The sequence below is a fragment of the Carassius auratus genome, chromosome 48 (assembly GCF_003368295.1).
Source record: "Carassius auratus strain Wakin chromosome 48, ASM336829v1, whole genome shotgun sequence".
NCBI lineage: Eukaryota > Metazoa > Chordata > Actinopteri > Cypriniformes > Cyprinidae > Carassius > Carassius auratus.
Window position 1 is genome coordinate 5298711 of NC_039290.1, and position 23552 is coordinate 5322262.

Here is a 23552-nt window from a genome sequence, read left to right on the forward strand (position 1 = left end):
CTGTTATTGCAGTGCTAATGAAATCACTTGAAATGTTTTGTGAATAATAGTATCATCACCTAGGCATGTTCCGGTGTTTTTCAATTTGTCAAAAAGATCAACATGTTATTGCCAGAACATCTATATGTTGTAATATAGTGCCATCTATGGACGGAGAAATTTAATTACACGAAAGAGTGAAAAGACTTGAAAAGTTCCACACAGTCTGACCTTTTATTTATTATATATATATATATATATATATATATATATATATATATATATATATATATATATATATATATATATATATATATATATATTTTTTTTTTTTTTTTTTTTTTTTCTGATTTACGTGCAGGTTAAAATTTTCACAAACTGCCACAAACTAAAAGAAAAAAGAAAGAAAGAAAGAAAGGAAGAAAGAAAAGAAAAGTGAACAGAAACCAAATGTTTATAATTCGGTTCATAATAACTTATAATTACATATTTGCATGTATGTATTATAGCAACACATTTTGCTGCATTTTGGTGAACGTTTGGATTATGATCATATTCATGTTTATGTAAAAAAAAAAAAAGTGTAGTTTCAAAAACAACATTGTGGCGGCGCTAGTGGATAAGAGATTGTAACCCACTCTATTTATCATCTATAGCAGCACGTTTTTTTATTGAAATGCATATCAAATATAAATAAATTTTAATTGTGAGGTTATATATTTTTTTACCTTTTATTATGTCACATAGCCAAGTTGACCTGTTGAGAGCCAAAGTATCTTTACAGATAAGAATTTCCTATGAATCCTGCATAGCATGTCTATGAAATCTCTTAAAAGCAATGCTCAGGTTTACTTTTAACAAATCACCAGTCATTTCACTGATGTGTGACCTAGTTTAAGGTTTCAAGTGGAGCATATCTGGTGAACTTGCTCAGACCATTACGCCAGGTCTCAGAAAATCAGTTCCAGGAGCTGGTTAATACATACAAACATTGACAGCTGCTGGAGAAATTAAAATTAAGGTTGGTTAAAGATGAGGTTCAAAGTGCAGGGATGGCGTGAGCACTGGGATGGGAAAGTAAAATGACCCACAACAATGTACTAAAAGCAGCCTTTAACCTATTGACGTTTCATGGTGTGTGATGTTTACCAAACTGGTTTGTTAAATTATATGACCCAATGATTTAGTTTCATCTACAGAAAAAAAAAAACAGATACGAATATTGTTTTGGGGAAAAATAACCATAAAGTTTTATTGCGAACCAAACAAGGTCACACATAATTCAAACATTTTACAACTTTACAGTACATTTATAGTTACATGTAAGCATACTTTTAAGTTTTTGTTCCATATACATTAAAACTAATACATAGACCTTAAAATATACAAACAAACTTAAATAACCATTCAGTCTTATTTCGTGGAATGTGAATGTGTTCAGACCATTTCTGAGCTGTACTATTTCTGTACATCCTAGGAGGCTGGAAGACTAAGGTAAAACCGAAAGGTCTGATTCCTTGGTCAAGGTGTGTATCTACACACATTAGCAGCACATCCCTTTAGCACCTTCCGCTTGAGTCAAACGAACAAGAAAAACACAAAAAAGGAAGTTCCCTTTAAATTAGTAAGATAAATGTGCAACTTAATCCCAGATGTGCAACTGAAAAATCACATTAACATCAGATGCTGATATATTTTAGTGGTTTTAGCGTCATGTTGACTTAAATCAGACACGGACTGTCATGCCAGATCACATGATTTAGATTAAACAAACATGTGTGAAGGGGTGTTAAAACCAAGGCACATACACACACACACACACATCCAATCCATCCAAAACAATGAAGTCTAGCATCAACAATCCTATAAAAGTAAATAAGCTGGAAATAAATCTCTAGGAAAGGAAGGTACACAACAATCGTCCATCATAATCAATCTTCTCTCTCTCTCTTTTTTTCCCCCATCTGTCTGTCTGACCCAACCCGGGGTGAAAGCGGAGGAGAAATCGTGCATTTGGATGCAGTCGATGAAGATGACAAGTCTTTTTTTAATTTGTAAAACTCAGGCCTTTAAATAAAGGCCTTTTGAGCTGCCGTACGCCATGTGCAAATGCCCCCTATCTGGAGGCAGGGAAATGAGACAGGGGTTTCTTTTCTCATAGTGATGCACTACAGGTGTGATTCCATGGGACAGCATTTCCATGGTAATGAGCTACAGGTAAGAGTCTACAGAATGGCATTCCTGCGTCGATGGGCTACAGGTAGGAATCCACGGCAGGGGCGTAAGAGAAGCCTAGGAAAGCCTCGGCTGCCTCAGTGATGCTGGCTGTGACTAAAGCGCTGTCCGGGGAGCAACCGATTGAATTCGGCACCGGCTCATCTGTGAACTCTGGGTCGAAGTGGCGCAAGTCATTAGGCCCCGTCTGAAACGAAAACACGTCAAAAATTACACAACTGAAATGAACTGATAAGAAACTGCAACATTTGCATAGCAGGATTTGACACAAATCATGCCAGAATGACTCGGTCCTTTTTATCTCTAGCATCCAGTGCTATGTTGTAATAAGCCAAAGTCAATGCAGAACAGAAGTAGAACATACCACGTTGGGGTTGAAGGGGGGCGTGAGCTTTTTGGCATTAAGATCATCCCAGTTTATAGGAGAGAAGAACATGTGGTTCTTGATCTCAGTCTACAAAAGTGAAATAGAAGATACTTTAGATATAACAGCAACAAAATTGCTATTTAATATGATATGGCTAATATATAGTAAAAACTATATATATAAATTTTAAACACACTTACAAAGTCATCAGTGAAGCCCAGTCTCTTGGTTCTGTCTTTCTGCAGCAGGCCCTCCAGCAGGTGTCTGGCAGAGTTTGATATGTTGGGTTTGAGCTGCAGTGGCTTGTTCAGAATGTTATCGTACATTTCCGCTGTGTTACGGCTGTAGAACGGAGGCTGTGGAGATACCATAAAAACAATCAGTAATCAAGTACAAAGCCAAGTCAATTCCAATTCAATTAAGCTAATAAGTTAAATACATTCAATTAAAGGCACAAAATCTATTTAATTTGGGGGAATAACTCACCAGGCCATATAACATTTCATACAGCACTGCACCCAAACACCACCAGTCCACCGTCCGGTCATACGGCTGTTTGTGTAACACCTCAGGTGCCAAATACTGCAAGACAAAAGGAGAAACATCAAGATGGCTAGCCTTACTAACTACAAATGCAATTGCATTGTTTGAAAGCAGCCGCTGTTTAACAATAGAAGTGAATGTTATTTACCTCTGGTGTTCCACAGAACGTGGATGTCGTTCCATTGGGTTCTATGTTTTCTTTGCACAGGCCGAAGTCAGTCAGGATGATGTGTCCTTGAGAATCCAAAAGAATGTTCTCGGGCTTCAAGTCTCGGTACACAATGTTTAGCGAATGCAGGTACCCCAAGGCGCTCGCGATCTCGGCTGCATAGAACCGCGCACGTGGCTCCAGAAAGCATCGCTCTCGCTGCAAATGATAGAACAGCTATAGAAAGACAAAGAGAGAGAGAGGAGACAGATTAGGCCGTGAATTCCATATCCTGAATGGCGTACTTAATCAAGGCTTTTCCAGACTTCACAAACCCGAACAATGGCAGGAAATGAGAACGTACCCCCCTCCACAGCCCCTCAGAGACGTCTGTTGAGTTAGAGTCTAAACCACCATAGCTGCTAAATCTGGCTCCCCTACCTCACACACTTTCCCCTCCCAGCCATTTCCTGATGAGAGTTTCCTATTCAGAGCCCAGTCGCTCCTCTTGCTTCTCATGAAAGGATATCCTTTTTCTGTCTGCATCTACCTTACTGTCTCCTACAACATCTTTGACTACCCTCTCTTGTAAATATTGTTTTACTTCCCTGTGTGTAACTTCTTTTTTATTTAATGCAAATTAATAAACGTACCTCTCCACCATTGATGTAGTCCAGTACAAAGTAGAGTTTATCAGCAGTCTGGAAGGAGTAATGCAGGCCCACCAAGAAAGGATGCTTGACATTCTTCAGTAACACGTTGCGCTCAGACATGATGTGTTTCTCCTGAGGTCAGAGGTAAGAGATCATGAAAAGAAGTCAACCAACCGTCTAGGACTACTATGCTGTTATTAAACACATGCATTCTCCAAAGCCTAAAGCAACTGTCACTAGAAGTGAATTTGAATGGCTTTGTATGATTCCATACCTCTTTTTTCTTCAGGATGGCTTTCTTTTGCAGCACCTTGACTGCATAGAACTTCTCATCACTCCGGTGGCGGGCCAGAAGAACCTTTCCAAAACTGCCTTTTCCGATGACTTTGAGGAAGTCGAAGTCTAATGGTTTGGCGGTGGGATTGGACGAAGGGCCGAGGTTTATCTGCTGAGAAGGACTTGGCTGGAGAGGAGAGAACTATAATTAGACAAATATGATTCATATATTGTTTTGTAGAAAGATGCATGATACATACACATGCATATCCTTTGATGACATAAATAAACGCAGAATTACCGGTGGGGAAGGGTTGCTGTTCATCAGCTCAGCATCTTGTGGAGGTGTCAAGTTCAAGATGGACTGGACCTCAGGACTGCAGGAAGAAAAATTTAAATTAATGGTTTATTGAGTTTGAATTTTATATTATTAATATAATTATTTTGGCAACAATAAAATGACAAAAAAGTAGAAAAACATTGGTTATACTCTTCTTTATAAAGGAACATTTATATTTAAAATAAGTTAGCTTTGTAAATTAATACTTTTTTAAAATAAATTTTTAAACATGCACATTTTCAATACAGATTTAGAGAAAGTAGACTTACTGCTTGCATGCATAAGAGTGTGTGGAAAGCTTCTGGATGAAGTCATTCAGTCCCATCTTTCTCTGTTTCATAAAGGCTGCACATAAAAGAAAAGAGAGAAAAGTCCATTAAAAAAACCCAGATCACTTAATATTCTTCCCATTCTGTGCTAAAGTTGGCTCAGGATATTCCATTCATCTGAAAAACAAAGCCTACCACTGAGATTAGCTACTAGTCCTCTTGTTTTAGAGTAGGTCAAGTCTGGAGCTGGGACGCCCGTCTCCGTTTGGATTGTCATTGCAGAAGTTTTCCACTCCGGGCTCTTAACCAAAACGACACAAAGCGCTACTGAACTCCTACACTGCTGTTCCAACTATTTAAAAGCCTGGGGGAGGAGGCTAGAGATCAAGTTCCGCTAATGGGGCGTGGCTTGGAGTGCGTTCTTAGATAGGAGGCGTGGTCTGACGCAAGTGCGGGTTGGCGGGGGCGTGGCCTGGCGTGTGTACCTTAGGTTCTAGAGGAGTCAGCTGTGACGTCTATGAGTGGGCCAGCTGTGAATGAAGAGTACACAAGCACGTCACGACCCCAAATCTGATGTTATGTTACATACGGTTGAAAAGATCTTCCCGGATCTAACAAGCTGAGCAGGACTACATGTTCTGTTGAGAGGAACGTCAAAACTTGAAAAATCGAGACACTGTTTTCTTTTTTAATAAACAAGCCTGCCTGCCTTAGATTACAGTCATAATACAAACATTCCCAGTCTTGCTACACATTCTCATTGCTACCTTATTGCAAGAATAAACAAAGTATTCACTATAGCCTATAAGTGTAAAGATAAAGCAGAAAAGATTTGATTGATTCATCATACCTTTCATACCTGCAAACAACCACTGCCATCCACCAGTGCACAACAGTCAATGAGTCAATGACTCTTTCCCTCACTGTTTCCCCCTCAAAGCCCCCATTTTAACCATTGTGACAGATGACGCATGAATGGGACAAAAGCAAAGGGACTCCAGCCAAAATCCAGCACTCACTGGAAAAATACTGCCTGGATTAACAGTGAATAAACCGTTCTTTTGTGTCTGATCATTCAATGAATCGACTGAACTTATTCACAAACCAGTAGGCCTACAAACGAATATTCAGAGCCGTCAATCGAGTCAACTCACAACTAACCCACTGAATGAATAACGATCTCTGTCATAAGTCTGAATCGAATGGAACCTTTGAGTTATAGTAAAAGTAACGGAGGCACATTAAATTACAGTTTAATATACATGAAACGTAATTAAATGTATAATTAAAATGTAATAAGACGTTAAATACGTGGCTACAAATGACATTCTACATCGCGATGTAAGGGCATAATAATATCATGAGGTAAAATAAGCCGAATTCATTTTTAAGCCGAATTCATTTATTCGAAAGAACCGATTCGCCGGAAAGTTGTCGGACTTCCCGGAATTAACTGCTTTTAAGAAAATTCAAACATTGTTCTGCATTCAATCCTTCTGTCATTTAGAGCCCGTATCAGGAAATTTACATAAGATCAATGGGATGCCCTAGTTTGCCACAGTTATGCAATCCTAGGCCTATACCCTAGCAGACTATTAATTAACGTCATTTCAAGCCACTCAACCTAAGTTATAAAATGCCCTGAAGCTAAGTCATAAAACGATTTAAACTCATAAATAGCTGAGCTGTGGCAAAGACCATTGCGACTTTAACCAGTTAAAAATAATTCCACTGTATCTCATTTCGGAACAAAGCATACAGTAGATCGCTTCACTGAATACATTCGAAGTCACCAGCTGTTCTCACGCTAGTATTAGTAGAACAAATTACCGGTAGTATTATTGAGTAAAGATATCATGCATAGGTTACATCTCATGTAGACTGTACTTTCACATTGTTCGTGATACATTGCAATTGTTTTGTTCTGCTTACTTGTTGCAACATTTAAGTAATAGTGTAACGCTGTTAAAATATTTTTTTTTAACGTAGAAACGTTTGAACAAATCTTATAGAAGTTTGAATAAACCGCTATATGGCTTTTTGTGTATACATATCAGTTGTTTATTATGATTATCGTATTCTTGAAAAAAGCACAAACCTTTCAGTTCCGCTTAAGTTCTCATTGTGCTGTAACGTTGGCGTCTGTAATATTTAGCAAAGTCAGAGCCAAGTGCCCTTATTAGACTAATTCAATCTAGATATAAGTAAGGTGTTAAAACCGGGTCGCTGCTCCTGCACATACAGATGTCTCCAGTAGGCTACACCATGATTAAAAGCGGCCACCTCCAGTCATTGAAATAAAAAACAGCTCCATAAATAGGAGCTTTCCGCGGTAAATTCGGCAAAATTCGACTTACATGTCAGCGGTGAAGTTTTGTCTTTCATAGGGTCAGGAAAGAGAGTAACTTTCAAGAGACACGCTTGATGAAGAAGTTTGGAGGTGAAAGAATTTTCTCAATCCGCCGCATTCCATCAGGGCTGATCTGACACCGGATATCATTGGGGCGGAGCCTCTCAAGCCCTCCAACAATGTGCTGCACTGTTTTCACGAGAAGCTAAAGCTAAAGGAACACAGGCTGGTCAAAACCCGGTCAGTTATCTACCTGGGCCGTTTTTAGGCAGCATTGGCGAGCGCAACTCAACTGAGACTCAGGAAAGGAGTGCAGCAAAAAAAAAAAAAAAAAAATGTATATATATTTGTATTCTCTCTTTACTGATTAAGATAAAGCCAATACCTCCCTTAATTATTCACTCCTCTCCAACACTAATTACAGTTAGCTATATCTGATCAAAAGTACATTTTCATTCTTTGCTTGGTTTGAACACCGGCTTTGCTAATTTTTCTCTTTTTGCTTCAGTATGGGCATCCTGAGAGGAATTACATAAGCTTCAGTTTGGATGCAACCTTTACAAAGCTCTGAGATGATTGAACACTGAACACCGATCCCTCAGAGGAGCTCAGATGATGACAACCCTGAATCAACATACAAAACTACAAAATTTAGCTTTAAGTTTGATTGCGGCTTATAATCATTGCTGTAAATAGTTCACTGTTCATTTGAAAACATATCATTATCTAACTGCATGATATTTATTGTCCATTTCTGTCATATGTACATCACCTTGACAGTCACCACTGATAAGCAACTCTTAATTTTCTGTGAAGCTGCTCTGCAATGGTTTGTGTCGTGAAAAGATATATACAAATAAACGTGAATTACAGTCTGGCAAAGCATGAAAATGATCACACACAAAATACTCAAACACAATCTTAAGACTCGGGCAAGATATCTCACTCTATTAGGTAAGTCATAATAGAACCTATTTTTAGGCTAATAGTTGGAAATTATTATGATTTTTTTTTTAATGTATAAAATTTGAACAAATTTCATGTGTGTTTTTGTATGTCATCACTGTCATACACTACACTCTTTTTGGTTCTCTATTTTATTCGTAACAGTTTTACAAATGTTTTGAAACTTGTAAACTTTCAGTTCTTATTTCAAATCTTCTCATTTTAATTAGCTTCCCCTTCTGTCTCCTTGTGTTCATCTCATTCAGATTTCCTTCTTTTCGGTCTCTCTTTCTTTGTGTAAAATAGGAAGTAAACAGAGGTCTGGGAGACGATATATAGAGAAACAGAGACAACACACACAGATGAACAGATCTTCTGTTCTAAGTGTCCTAACACTTTATTTATGTTGGAATATGAGGATTACGTAAAATCTTATTTAAGTGCAGCTAAGCACTCAATACAGGACCCAAACATTATCCATACTAATGTGATCTTGGATACTAAACTGGTTTCAAGAGCATTATGCAATTTCCTTCAGACACACACCTTCACATAAATGAATAAATATTTGTGCGTAAACAAACAGACCTATGGCTCTATCAAGAGAAATCCTCAAGCTTATGAGATAATTGAGACAAATTTAAACTATGAGTAATGTAATATGAAAACAAACAAATATATTAAAGATGTAGCTACTTCAGTTACAGATTCATGTGCCTTCATAGGGAATGTACTGCATTACTCAATTATGAGACGGCTAAATGTCAGTGATTACAAATTCACTCATCTCCAGAGTGCTCTATATTTGGCATATTTCGTTTAATGGGAAAGCACATTTTATCGAGTAAAATTCTCTGTACCTGTCCTGGGTTCAGTTTTAAAGGAACACTCCACTATTAAAAAAAGGCTAATTTTCCAACTCCCCTAGTGTTAAAAAGTTGAGTTTTACCGTTTTAGAATCGATTCAGCACTTTTATCTGCAGCTTAGCATAGATCATTGAATCTGATTAGACCATTACCATCTCGCTCAAAAATGACCAAAGAGTTTCGATATTTTTCCTATTTAAAACTTGAGTCTTCTGTAGTTACATCGTGTGCTAAGGCTGACGGAAAATGAAATGTTGCGATTTTCTAGGACGACATGTCTAGGAACTATACTCTCATTCCGGCGTAATAATCAAGGAACTGAAAAGTGTTTTTGTGCTGGCACCTTGGCTGGTTTAAGACTGTCATGGATAAATAAAGATGAAAATAAAATTGCCCCTATAGGTGGGAGCAAATCCCTGTTTTAATAAATGATTTATTGAATCATTCAAATTAAATGATTTGTTGGTTTCTTCTTGTTTACACAGAAGAAAGTCCTGTCTAGGCTCTGTGAATGGTGTCGAGCTATTCGTAAGTCTGCTTGTTTGGTGAGAAAAGATTAAATGTAGTTGCAATAAACATGTTAAGAATCCGTTTACCTGCAGCAGTGGAGGACAACTATTCTGCTGCATGGAACTGCGAAAGAACTGATGACAGCACAGTTTGATCTTCGACTGACCAATCAGCAGAAAGGGGCGTTTAATTCCTGCCCACATGTAGAAAGCGAATAATCAGTTTTTTTGGGGGGGGAAAAGAAGAGTAAAAGGAGACGTTTTCTCATTTTTCTACTTTCATTTTTTTAATTTAAAAAACAAATGAACGAATGATACACTGATTCATTATTAATGTCTGTACTAATACATTTAATAAATTTAATGCACCCTTGCTTATATAAAAGAGTACTAACCCTAAACATATAATTGGAAGTGTATCTGTTCTCTAAAAATTGGTTTGTGTTACATTAAAACTTTGTTATAATATCCAAAATAGAGATATTAAAGCTAGCAAATTTTATTCTATTCTTTAAAATAATACTTTTGGAAAAGTTCCTAAAGAAAAAAAAATCTGCCAAATACATAAATCATAATTTTTTATCAGTGTTAGGATCAGTTTAGCAAATACAGTGCATGTTAACAAGCACTTGATAAAAGTGGGTTGTGCGTTTCGACCATTATCAGGTGGCATTGGGTGTTTGTAATTGAAAAGTGTAGGAGTATTTTATTCACAGAAGTACTGTTTTGAGCACCTGCATAAAAATAGTTATTAAAGGTTCAACTCTAAGCCTACATGGCTTAAAGTAATAATGGGTTATACTTATACCAGCAAGGGAGAAGAAACAAAACAACTCAAAAAAGAAGAGAAGGAAGTATAATGACCAATTGCAATGAGATCGTGAAAGAGTTATAAAGGTGAGTGAATGAGAAAAGACATACAAAAGAGAGAGCAAGAGTATGGAAATAAGGGAATAAATAAAAGACAGGTGGATAAAAAAGACAGAACTTACTGGTGTCAGACGGACAACAACAATCAGACTCAGGGTCTCCATGATAGTAGAGGTCCATTGCCTGAGAAAAAAGAAGTAATGTAGGTTAGTTCAATATATGTCTTACATATTGTCTTAGTACTGTATGTCTCTTTTGACCTATACACAAGTTTAATAACAGAATGAGGCATTGGTCCTTGGAAGAGACACTGAAAATTATAATTGTGACTTTGCGTTATTAATAATGGGCTTTAGATTTACAGAGTCACATGAGTCAGTGGAACACTTTCAAACAGTTTTATCATGCATGCACACTCATCACAGTGAAATGATGACTTTCAGATGGAGTGTCACGTTGGTCTTAATCTACAGCTTGCTGGTTTACAGTTTAGCACCCAAGCAGCAAGCTTTCTTTATGAAGTGAGAGAGAGTGAGAGAGAGCTCGAAAGAGAGAGAAAACGACTGAAAGAGCAATTACCCAAATCCACTTCTTTAATAACCCCCCTGCAGAGCCGGCTAACAGAATGCTGAAATATGTGAGGGATAGTATTAACATCTTTGCATGTGGCCTTACTCTAAGCTCTCTGAGTCTCGCTGCTCTTTCATCTTGTGTAAACAGCTAAGTGGCTAAAATTAAGTTCAGACAGAATTAAGACGAATGGAAAATGAATACAAAGTTCAAGAAATGATGCGTGTTTCATGTTCGACAACCAGAAAGCCTCTTATTATATATTGTTTTATGATTTAGAAACTTGTTTTCATGACATGTTTTGCTTTGTGTGCTTTGTGCTTTATTTCTTTACATTGAAAGGTATATTTTTGTTATCTAACACACTATTTGTTTGTGTGCTGACCTGTGTGCGCTGACGTGGTTGCCATGTCTCCTCGTGCCCGTAAAAGATGAAGGGTCCGTTGCAGATGCAACATTCTAGCAGTACGGGGCTTCCCAGCAAGGGTGACATCGTCCAGGGGCGGATCACATGCCCCTCTGATTCTGCCCCCTTCACCTTACTATCATTGTGATGGCGACTGAGCATCTTCCATTTCCTCACCTGATGGAAAACACAAATGAGGTAAGCTATTGTACTGTCGTGGCCTAGTAGTAAACTTTTCAATGCCAAGGACCCTCAAATATAATGAAAATATACCCCTTGCAAGGATTCCCCTTCTTAAATTCTATATTTAAGACCTGTGCATATTGTGGGAGAAAAATAGTGTGAAACTATATAGAGAAAAATATTTGTTTACATATCATTTGTTTTATATTGCTATTGTACTAAAGCCAAAATTAATGATCATATATTACCATTCAATAGTTTGGGGTAAGATTTGTTTGAAATATGAAAGAAAACTAATACCTTTTATTCGGAAAATATGCATTAAATTGATGAAAAGAGACAGAAATTTTTACGTTGATACATTTCTAGTGCAAAATAATGCTATTGGTTTGAACTTTCTGAATTTCAACTTCAACTTTAACTTGAAATCATCATCATTGGTTTCCTCACAAAAAAATATTGAGCAGCACAACTGTTTTCAGCATTGATAATAAGAAGAAATGTGTATTGAGCAGCAAATCAGCATTTTAGAATGATTTCTGAAGGATCATGTGACACTGAAGACTGGAGTAATGATGCTGAAAAGTTTTGCACCACAGATATAAATGTAGCCTTGGTGAACATTTATTATTATTTGTTATTTTCCTTTTATTTTATTTTATTTTATTATAAAATAATTAAAAAAAAAAAAAAAAATATATATATATATATATATATATATATATATATATATATATATATATATATATATATATATATATATATATATATATATATTATGTATGTTAACTAACTGATTAAGCTGATGCTTTTAAAAGGGACCCAGTACACAGAACAGGAATCTCGCTGAAGCAATCCCAAGTCTTGTTCAAGGCCATGATAATAGTTCATGAATTCACTACTGTCGGGGTCAAAAAGTAAAGTTTAGTTACCAGCTAACAACTAAGTAACAACACCCCATGAGTAAGCATGATGTGCAAAAACAACACATAGATATAATAAGTAGATATAATAAATATAAGCATTATGTCATCAGTGCTGTAACTCTTGTCATGTGCTTTTCTTATTAAATAAATAATCAAGTGAACTGAGACATAAATCATGTCATTTGATCAGTTTTACAGGTGAAATATTTGAAGAATAAATCACACTAATAGCTAATAGAGCTGTTTATTTGCATGGTCTGACTGTGATGACCCAGTTCACAGGATAAAATGTCTATTTTGGAAGCAAATTTTCCTCTAAAGGTCATAGAGCTAGATGTAAATTGACTCAAAGACACAGCTGAAAATGAAGTGTGTGTGTGTATGTGTGTGTTCAGCTGTAATTGTGCTGATGAAAGCTCAAGGGTCAGTGAAAGACGTCACTGCAGCGACTCAGGCTTATTCTATAATCCACAATAATCAAAAAGACACACACTGAGACACACACTTTGCCCTTTAGCCTTTGATACCAAGAATGAAGCACAGATTCCAGGGAAAGGTGATCTTGGAATTGTAACTAGCCTTCCTTAAGGGCCTAGTCCTGGCCCAAATATTTTAACATCAAAAGCTGCCGATTATGTAAGTGCACTTACGGGAAAATGTTAAGATAAAAAACGGTTAATCAGCAACTCTTCCCTCCCCTCTCCTCCAAACACTGTCTGAGCTGTCATTTCTCATGCAAGGCTCTGCTCTGCTATTGTAATCTAAAATCTCTGTGACAGAGATTTTCTAGTCGATACAAAGTCAATATATTTTTGAATCCCTGGGGTGTGTTTGTGTCTGTTTATGTGTGTAGTCAGGGAGGTTAAATGGCACACTATAACTCTGTTCGAGGAGATTGGCCCCAAACTCTTGTATGGGATTGGTCTATGTGGAATTCCCAAAAGGTTTCCTTCCTCTGCATCCCATCACAAACACAGCTGGGAACAAATGCTTCTGAAAGTCCCATTTCCTTTGCCTCCTTGACATTAAATACTTTTGGGCATTTATCCTGCGGAGACGTCCAGCGGTGTAAAAAATGTTCCCGGAAAAAGTATAATTGAAATATTATGAAAGTATTTCATTATAAAACAAATCATATTAAATATGTTTATCTTTACTAACTGTTATTACAATTTAAAACGACTTATTTAAATACTAGCTTACATTCTTAAATGTCTTTTTATATATTTATTAATGTATTTCTTTTTGAAACCATGATACATTTGCAGGATTTTTTAATGAATAGAAAGAAGAAAAGCACTTATTTTAATTTTATTTATTTTTAATACATTTTTCATTTTTTGCAACAATGTATGAGTCTACTCTGACACTTTTGATCAGTTTAATATCCTTGGTGAACAAAAGTTTTAATTTATAAAAAAATGTACTGACACTAAACCTCTGAGCGGTATACATACGATATATTAAATTAAAAAACATTATATTTGAGTGTATACCCCAACTAAATCTATTCTACAAAACATTTTGAATTTGCGGTTTTTCATGCCAATAAGATTTGTACTTTAAGAATTAATTCGTCACACCACGTGACCATTTCAAATGAAGTTTCAGAGGCAAAACATGATTAAAAACTGTGGGTAGAGAAAGGTGACCAATTCCAGCACCTATAGATGTTCACTTATTCATATAAAAATGACACATCATTGTGATGTTGGAAGAGGAAAAAAAAAGTAGAAAAAAGTAATGAGTATGTCATGTGTCAACTACCATTTAATCAGTTTCTATAAAGGCTAAAAATATTTTATCAGCACATTAGCGTGCAACTCTTGTCTGTCCAACCCAAGCTATCCAAATGATGACATACAATAAAACTAAGCTGTTTTCATGTGAAGCTATTTTAAAGAATGCAGACAAACCCTGCCATTAAAATAAAAAATAAAAACACTTTATTTATAAATCCTCTTTTCCATCCTCAGATGTCTCCGAAGGCAGGCTATCTGAGATTTAGTTCAATAGTGTGGTCCTTTTTGTCCTTGAAGTATAGCGAAGTAAAGCCCTACACACTAAATCCTGTAAGCATAATTAAACCCGCTCTGAACCGGGAAAGTATTCCATTGCACAGAATAAGTATTACTTCCCTCCTAAAATCTATTAGCCTGCTGTGCCTCTTTGTAGGAGGATTGCAGAACAATTCAGGAAAGATTACAGAATGATTCAGGCCTTTTCCACACCAGTCCAAAGCTCTCTAAATATAATCGCTCCTTCAACACGATGGTGGAAAATATATAAAGTAGGCGAAGGTCAAGAACTTCTACCCAGCTGACACCGCTGGCCCACGCTTGCAAGGTGAGAGCGAATTTGGCTCAGAGCCACCTTCAACTGACACAGCAGCAGAGAGTTAGCATGCAACAGCGTAGTTAAGGGAAAAAGACAAGGGCCCAAAATAGAGATAAAGAATCACCTGAACCAAAGCAGGAGGTCTTACTGGAACTGACGCTGATGTTTAAGGGCTCTGGTGATAGCACTTCTGTGTGCTGTGTTTTCCCCTGAAACCTAGTAACCATTAGCCGCATTAACCCCGACTACGGATTCATATGGGACAAAGGGTTATAGAGGCAGAGATGAGATGCGTGAACAAACAGATAAAAATAGTAGTTTGCTAATTGGCTCACAGTTCAGAAACCTTTATTATTGGACTTATACAACACAAATGCTGTTTTGTACTGATAAAAGCCAGCGTTATTATAATAATAACTAACTATACTAAAACAATATTTTATTATTCAGTTTTATTTTAAAAACTACAACAGTATCTTAGTGATTTTAAAGTAACACAGCAGGGGTGAGGAAAACGTAGCTTGATCCGTTTGTTTACCAGACGAGTCAAAGCTCTGGAATTCCAGTCAGTGACATCAAAACAAGCTTTGAATTTAAGAGAACTAATGACACATGCTCGGGATTGTGGACAGACGATGGCAGAAGTGTGTGTTTTTGTGGTTGTGTTTGCCCAGATGAACATTTTATAGCTCAGAAGTTGCTCTTTCGTGGCTCAGGAGACCTTTGTTTAAGTATCATTGTGGTCTTTGGTGTTTCTCCACAGGTAAAATAGGAGCAGAAGAGTATAAAGCCATAAAATCAGGAAAACTAGCATGTGTCAGGTCACTTGGTTCTGGGAGAACGTAATGAGAAAAAACAGAATTCATTTTGACTTAAGATGAAATTTGACCTTTAGAGGAGACATATGTCTTTTTTCAGCAGAAAGAAACAAATAAAACAAATTAGATATTTAAAAATTCTAATTTTGTCAGCTGACTTTAAACCCTCCTCACTGAATAGTTCAATCGTCATAATAAGCAATTAGAGAGTTAATATAATCATCATGACAAAAATAATCTGCTTCACCACTTTGTTTTCTATTTGAATATGAAAATATTAAATTCATATATAATCTTTGTATTCAATATTATTTAAAAAAAAATACTTTATATCTTTATATCTTATATATTACCTGTCTGTACAGATTTTTCACCTTTTTTTTTCATTTGGTGCTTTAGTTATTGTTTAAAATCCTTTATTTTCTCACAATTTTTCCATGGGCCGCCACTTTTCAATTTATTTTTAAAAGGTTTTGTGTTGAGCAAAACATGAGAGTCTTAAAATATTAGATTCACTCCTGAAGGATGAATAGATGCATGAATAAACAATTGACAGATGACCGAAAAGTTAATAAACACTAGACTGAAGAGCGCAATCAGTCATAACCAACCAGACACTTAATGTAATCAACAAGACGCGAACAATCTGCTTCATACAATAATTATTTAGCAGATTCTCCAAACAAATCACATGTGATCTCATCATGGACCCTCATACTGAAGCAGCCCCCTTCATCTGAAGACCAGCGCAATGTGGTCAATCAAACTTTATACTCATTTCAACCCAGCGAAACCTGGCATTATAAAAACTGGCCCTGCGTGTGTGTTTGTGTGACCTCATGAGCGATGAGTCATCGTGGCAACCCCCTGCTCCTCGCATCTTTCTGCCACATTAATACCAAACACACACTAACCCAAACAAACACACTTCCACATGCAGAGCGAGAAGGAGCCCCACTGCTCTCCATATTGTCACAGGGCGTGATATAAAAACCCTTCCAGGCAACATCTACTGTAAAACACGATCATGTTCCTCCTGAAGCGTCAATAAAACAAAATAAATGAAACACAAAACAGATCCATCACAATCCCAGGTTACTGGAAGAACTTCAACTACAAGATCAAACCTCAGCTGTTGCTTAAGCATCATAATAAGTAAAACAATGATGGATTAGTCGAAACATATGAGCTGACAGATATTACTTAGATATTACTATCAGATTGCTGAATTAATTCAGTCATTCATAGGCGCTAATGCGGCTTCGGCTGCGATTCCGTCATTCTGACCCTGATATGCGTTACATAACTTCTGCCTCGAGACCGACTGGACACAAAACGATGTGTCATCTCTCTCGCTTTTTCTCTCTCCCATAATATTTCCTCTTCTCCTCTCCCATTCTCCCTGTCAGGACACATATATTTTTAACCCAACCTAACCTTGATATACAAGCCACCCATTGTAGCTCCTACTCATAATTTATGAATACAACAGCTCAGACATTAGTTCTCTGGTTATTTGAGACGTGTTTGTGGCAAAGCAGAGGAGAAGTAGGAAAGAGGTTATCAAATGAATCAAACGCAAAAGCCAACCAACCTGAGATGGCTACAGGTTTAGCCATTGTTCTGTAATTGACACTGTCTGTCTGTCTGTCTATCTGTATAAAAGCAATATATAATACAGCTGTATTAATATGTTGTATAAAATATTCAACTAACAGTTTTAAAGATGGAAATTATATTAGTTAATTGAAGGGTTTTCAAATGTTTTAATATCCAAGGACTCCCAACTATGATGGTCCACATGTAAGGGATCCCTTTCCTAAAATATAAAGCTATATATTTTTATGAATATGGACCCATTTATGCTCTGCGAGAAAATTAGCAAATGTCATATTATAAAAATAAAAGTAAAACAAATTCTTAAAATATATATCTAGACAACATTTATATTTGTATAATAGTCTTTTTATATTATATTTTAATTTTGTATTTTATACTTTCAAATGTATTTGTTGCTTGTGTTTCATAAAATGTTTCATAAAATCCTTTTATTTTCTCTGAAAATGTTGACAGACACTCTCAAACCCCCTTGCAACACCCATAAATTAGTTTATTACAATATCAGATTAAGTCTAATATTTAAAATTGCAAATATTTTCACAAATATTTTCAGTGCAAGTAGAGATTTTGCTATTTGTCCAGGTCAAATTAAAAAAGTGGGAATTTATTAAATAATATTTCAGGTGTTTTTGCAGGTTTTCCGTCTTTGTTCAAAATGTTTCACACATTTAATTTTTTCTTGTGAATATTGTTTTAAACTGGCCAATTTGGCAACAATTTATAGATTTATTCTGTGTCCTCACATCACATTCCATTCTGTTAGACATTCACAAGTCCAAACAAAAGCCACATACTTTCTGTTAAGTATTAGCAATAGATAAGATGAATTCTGTGATGTTTTGTGAGGTCATAAAAGTGGTTTCATAAAGTCACAGAAATCCATTTGACTAAAATTTCAAGTTGACACCTTACGCAAGCTAACATTGTTCCTCGCTGAGCACTGCCTTTATCTTTGCGCTTAATTTCCATTCTGTTAGCATCCAGCCTATTAATTTTCATGCCATTGTGTAATTAATCAAATTATATGCTTCTGCAGTTAAAAGTGTGCCAGAGCTTGACCACAGCACATTTCTGAAAGTTTGCTATGCAAAAGCTTCCTTAAATAACAACACATACAATCGAATGTATGTCAAACTGCCTGACTGTTACATAAACTGAGGCTGCATGTAGCGAGCAGAGATGCGGTCATGTGTGATCTCTCTCTCTCTCTGAAGGGATGACTGGGATACAGACTCCCTCTGAGCTCTGTGTCATCTGTGTCTCTGAGAGCCAATCAAACAGTCAGGCAAGAAACTGTGGGAGAAAGTGAGAAAGCACTCAACTCAGCTAACCCAGTGCAACCCTAGGAAGCTGTTTAGCATTGCTAAATGGAAAGACAACATTCTCAGGCTCTTATGCATCCCTACGGCATGCCAAGATTAAAAGCTTGCACCGAATGGGATCAGAATAAACAAGCGAAATTGGGAAAAGATTAAATTAAGAGTGTTTTTGTAGGTCCTAAAGTATGGATGGCATAGCCATTACCAGACACTATTTATGATTGTGATTCTCTTCACGTTTGCTGTAAACTGCAGTAAGCTATCTGAGGTTATTTCAATCTGAATCCTACCCTTACCAATCAATACATCATTACATCTACTCCGTTTCTTCAATTTCTATCCAAAAGTTATTTGTATTACTTATTTTTGTATTTTAATATGAAAATAATAATAAATAAGAAACACATTGTATAAAATCTTTGCATTAAATATTATTTTTAAAAACATATTTGTGCTCTATATCTTATATATTACAGAAACATTTTCAGTTAATTTGAAATTTAATTGTATAGCATTGTATATTTTTTCATTTGTTGCTCATTTTGTTAAGTTGGTTCATAAAATCGTTTTATTTTCTGTCAATTTTTTTATGGACCAGCTATTACCCTCTTGTGGGCTCCGGTTTGAAACCCCCAAATAAATTCATCACAACGTTAGATATAAGTGAACATGGGGTAATTAATAAAAATATTGCTGATAGTAATGATTTGTACTTATTTGTACACTGTGTACTTGACAAAACTGTCTGTCAAGCAAGACTCTTAGATCAATAAATGCATGAATAAACAATGAACAGATGATCGAACAGTTTCCCAACCTTGCATGTCTTGTTCTTGTCCGGCTGGCAGGGTGTGCACGGGGCACAGGGCTGACAGAGAGGGCTGGGGGGGTGAGGGAGGCAGTATCCTCCAGGACTGTAGTGGCAGCAGCTGTAAGGTGCTGGGAAATGTGTGTACCACAGGTCCTGGTCCTCCTGACATTTCGGACATGAAGACAAGAAGCCCTTAGCCTGGACCTTCTCCACATTCACCTTCGGATTCCTCATCCACCTGCGCACCTTAAGGCGAAACATGAAAGGGTTTACATCTATAAACTATAGAATGGATAGTGGTACATGGTGATTCAAGGCTCAAGGCTTGGTAGTTGGAAGTTAACTTGACCTTAAGTAGTCCAGGAAACAAATTCCACAGCTCATGTGGTGATAAAATTGGAGTACATTTCCATGAAATGCTTATCAAACCATGAGTTGTGCAATATCTAGCATGTTGGGTGTAGATATGAAATTCGATAGAAAAGCTTTATGCTCAGATGTTGCTATTTAATGGCATTCTCAGAAAGTTTGACCTAAGAATCAGATATTTCTCTAAACACTTCTTAGGTGTTTTTTCTTTAAAAATAAAGTAAAATGAAGTAAAAATGCAATAAAAGGATTTTTCAGGATTACATAAGGGCAGGGGAAAAACATGACAGGAACCACAACTATGAAAAATCTAAATAAAAGACATGAAACCCAAACCAAACGTGATATTGGTCAATTGGAGCACAGTTTTGTGACACTGACATCTCTTCGGATACTGTAGAGACACATGCTTATGTGAACATTTAAATCTACACCCCATGTAATCTCATCTAAGAGAATAATGTCTGAGATATTAAAGAGATCTCATTTGTGATTTATTTTCAGTTAGGATGGAGTAGTTTATGCAGCTAATGGCTCTTGTGAAACCCAGTTGTCAAATGTTTCTCAAAGAATCTAAGTAGACTATCATAATATTTTTTGTCATGTGAAAGTATCTTGATTTGTTTGAGGCAATCTGTGGAGATGAATTTTGTAGTGACTGACTAAAAAGAAACAGGGCACAGGGTTGTATGTCTTCTTTGTAGTTTACAATGTATTTAATGACTTCAATCCCTTGAGTACCAAAAAAAGCAATTTTCTAGACCCCAGGAAATCCTGTTTCTCACGGGGCGAGCAAAAGCTGAGAGATTTCTACTTCTCACTTTATTTCATACAGCTGCCAAACTGCCAGATGACAGAAAACAATCTCAAAGGTCTATATGTTCAGAGGAAACAATGGAAAACGATGCTTCTCAATGTCCTACATACATAAACAGTTACACCGTATATAGTCACAGATCTCAACAATTCACTGCTCTCTTCTGCTCCCTTCTGCTTCTTTCTCTTTTTTGATCGATTTTCAAAGTCAGGTCATTGTATGTTGTCACTGTGGCAGTACACTAGCTTTAAGCTTCCAAGATCTTGTCTCATCTCATCTCCTTTGAGATGCTGCCTTTTCTGTGCAGTAGCTATGTATGCAATGGCAACTCAATAAACTAGTCCAAACACGGGCTCTACTGATGACTCGGCAACCCACCAAACTTTAGTCACTAGAGAAAAACATCAGTGTGTGTGTGTGTGTGTGTGTGTGTGTGTGTGTGCTGCCCAGTGCAAAGACACTGTTAACAAACCCGCATGAGTGAAAACACACAGCACACTCTGGTCGTGTTAATGCTACACACGTATAAAACAACACTGCAAGCTGACCTACAAAAGACAAACATCCACCTTGGCACTCCAGAAGATTCCTTCTCTCTCAGTCTCAGTGTACACATAAATACATAATAATCCAGCCAAACCATCTCACTGAGTCACTCTCTGACACTCCATCTGCTGTGTGTGTATGTAGGAGTCTGGACTCAATGCCAAACCACACACACTTTCTCGCTTAAAACCAAAACAAATACATTATATTTAAATAAATAATTCAAAACGTGTTTAGATTGGCCATTACATCACTCACAAATCAAATTGTAAGAGCAACGGCGAACAAAGAAACCCATTAATAATCTCAATATTGATGTCAAATGACATTGCAAAACTTCCATGCATATTCAGAACTGGCCGTCAATCTCACAATCATGACACAAACAACCCATCATGTATATACACAATATTTAACAGTACCCAGGGGTGTCACAACTGGGAGGAAAAAGGGGACAGAGTGCAATTTGTTTATGCTCATTTCCTCTATTTGTTCATTTAGATTACCTTAGTTGTCATCTAATGCTTACCTAATCTTTAAAAGCAGTAACATTAGAATAAAATAACAATAAAATTGTATTTGATTAAAAATAATAATAATAATAATTGAACAATTAAATAATTAAACCCTGTTAAATTTAATATTTGGCAAATGTCGAAATGAATATGCATATTTAATATATATATTTTATATTCTTTTAAATTTATTTTATTATTTATTTAGACAAAATATATATTCAAATGTAATAATATTTATTTTATTTCAATATTTATATTTATTTTCATACTCATTTATTTACTTATTTATTTACCAAAATGCTATATAATTTTAATATCAGTCATAACATGACAGCAGTTATTGACTATTGACTGAATTTTTCATCAGTATTCAAAAATCATGAATACAAATACAATTATTGCAAATAACCAATTATAGTACATGCATTCATATATTTTTTAATGCATAAACATGCAAATATACATACTTCACTTCCTCCATGGAGAAAAATACTTTTAAATCCTTAAAACATGTATGTGCTTTTGCAGAGAAAAAGCGAAAAGACAGGTCAGGAAATTACTGGAGCCTGATTCAAACTAAATAAGCACCAACATGAAACATTTCAGAGCATGTGCACTACCCACCAGTCCATGTCTCCCACTAAACAGCAGATTTAAGTCTCCACCAGCAACAAAAGTTCTGCACCCAGCACCCAACATTCTCACACACTCACCTTCCTCTTGACAAACTGGAAGGCAGAGCACTTCTTAAAGGAGAAAGACTGTTTCTCTGCATTATGGACCAGCCTCGTGGCCTCTGGCTGGCCCGCGCACTCTGCAGACCCCAGCGTGATGCCTGAGAGAGGGACAGAAAGGTGAAAACATTGTAATGTCTTCTGTGTTGCCTGTAGTAATTACGACAGCACAAATCTATGATATCTGTTGCCTGACAAGCACATATGAGTGTGTGTGTGTGTGTGTGTGTGTGTGTACATGGGCATCTGTGCATGTGGTCATACCTGTGTCGTTGTCTTCCCTGGTCCAAGTTGTTATTACTGTCACTGTTGACCGATGATATCAGGGCTGCACTGATGCCGCGAGTGTGTCCCGATGATGCTGCTGGATTTCACAGTGAATTTCACTGTGTGAGTGTGTGTGTGTAAGAGAGACTGACAAACAAAATGAGATGGAGTCGAACAGACACCTTATCAATATGACAGGGAGAGTGCTGCAATCGGAGAGAAGTGCACCTTCCTCCCTGCCCTCTCTCTCTATCTCCCTCTCTCTCTCTCTCTCTCACTGTAGCACTTCGTTCTTCTCTGATGGCACGATACTCTCTCACTCCTCCTCCTCTGCCCCTTCCCCCTGCGTTTTCTGCAGAAGCAGATGCTCTCTCTATCACAGCATCTCTCTCTCTCTCTCTATCCCACCCTCCCCGCTGCTCTGATTGTGTGAATGGAAGGATGGGCGACGGATGAATGAAGGCTGATGGATTGGATGGGTGTGTTTAGCCTGACCACTGCTGTTACAGGAACCGCTGCAGTGCTGCAACCCTCTTCTGACACACACACAGAGCATCCATCATGCTCCTTTTCTCTCCTACCTGTCTGTTTTTCTGGAACTCTCTTGGTCAAGAATCATTTATGAATGAGCTGGGGTGAATGAATCAACAGGTCCGTCATCCTGCGAGCAGCGGATGCCACACATCTGCAGGGAAAGGGAATGGAAGATAATGAGTGAAGATTCAATATACAGAGTTAAAGATACAATGACAGAAAGATCCATCAACTCCTTGGACATTTGGGATAATAAAATAAAATAATAATAATAATAATAATAATAATAATAATAATAATAATAATAATAATAATAATAATTATTATTATTATTATTATTATTATTATTATTATGATATACTCTCACAAAAACATATGTTAAAACCACCCCATTTAATAATAAAATATGAAATCATTATTAGTTAT

At 36.6% G+C, this 23552-nt stretch overlaps 1 protein-coding gene across 4 annotated transcripts; it reads right to left on the reverse strand.

Moving 5' to 3' along the window:
* Positions 1-1201: 1201 nt before the first annotated feature.
* On the reverse strand, positions 1202-23276 carry LOC113065600 (serine/threonine-protein kinase Sgk1). 4 transcript variants are annotated; one of them, XM_026236979.1, is made up of 15 exons: positions 23174-23276; positions 22590-22711; positions 22305-22426; positions 19348-19587; positions 11307-11504; positions 10474-10534; positions 4811-4886; positions 4503-4578; positions 4200-4388; positions 3926-4057; positions 3273-3509; positions 3068-3163; positions 2782-2937; positions 2579-2668; positions 1202-2401 (listed from the first exon to the last, which is right to left on the reverse strand). In XM_026236979.1, exons 4-15 carry the CDS (start codon positions 19573-19575, stop codon positions 2234-2236), a joined length of 1707 nt encoding a protein of 568 aa, XP_026092764.1. In that variant the 5' UTR covers positions 19576-19587; positions 22305-22426; positions 22590-22711; positions 23174-23276; the 3' UTR covers positions 1202-2233. The 4 variants fall into 4 exon arrangements, with proteins under 4 accessions (XP_026092764.1, XP_026092766.1, XP_026092767.1 ...); XM_026236981.1 differs by lacking the exons at positions 10474-10534; positions 11307-11504; positions 19348-19587; ... (1 more) ...; positions 22590-22711; positions 23174-23276 and adding an exon at positions 7168-7304; XM_026236982.1 differs by lacking the exons at positions 10474-10534; positions 11307-11504; positions 19348-19587; ... (1 more) ...; positions 22590-22711; positions 23174-23276 and adding an exon at positions 5661-5682.
* Between the last annotated feature and the right edge of the window lie 276 nt (positions 23277-23552).

What these genes read in the sequence shown, in the direction of transcription:
- LOC113065600 (XM_026236979.1), bottom strand. Translation starts at nt 19,575, where the DNA reads ATGAGGAATCCGAAGGTGAATGTGGAGAAGGTCCAGGCTAAGGGCTTC. An exon ending in ACAAGAACAAGACATGCAAG is followed by an intron (nt 11,505 to 19,347) that starts GTTGGGAAACTG and finishes GTTTTCCATCAG; the next exon opens with GTGAGGAAATGGAAGATGCT. An exon ending in TGGGCTTCACTGATGACTTT is followed by an intron (nt 2,669 to 2,781) that starts GTAAGTGTGTTT and finishes TCACTTTTGTAG; the next exon opens with ACTGAGATCAAGAACCACAT.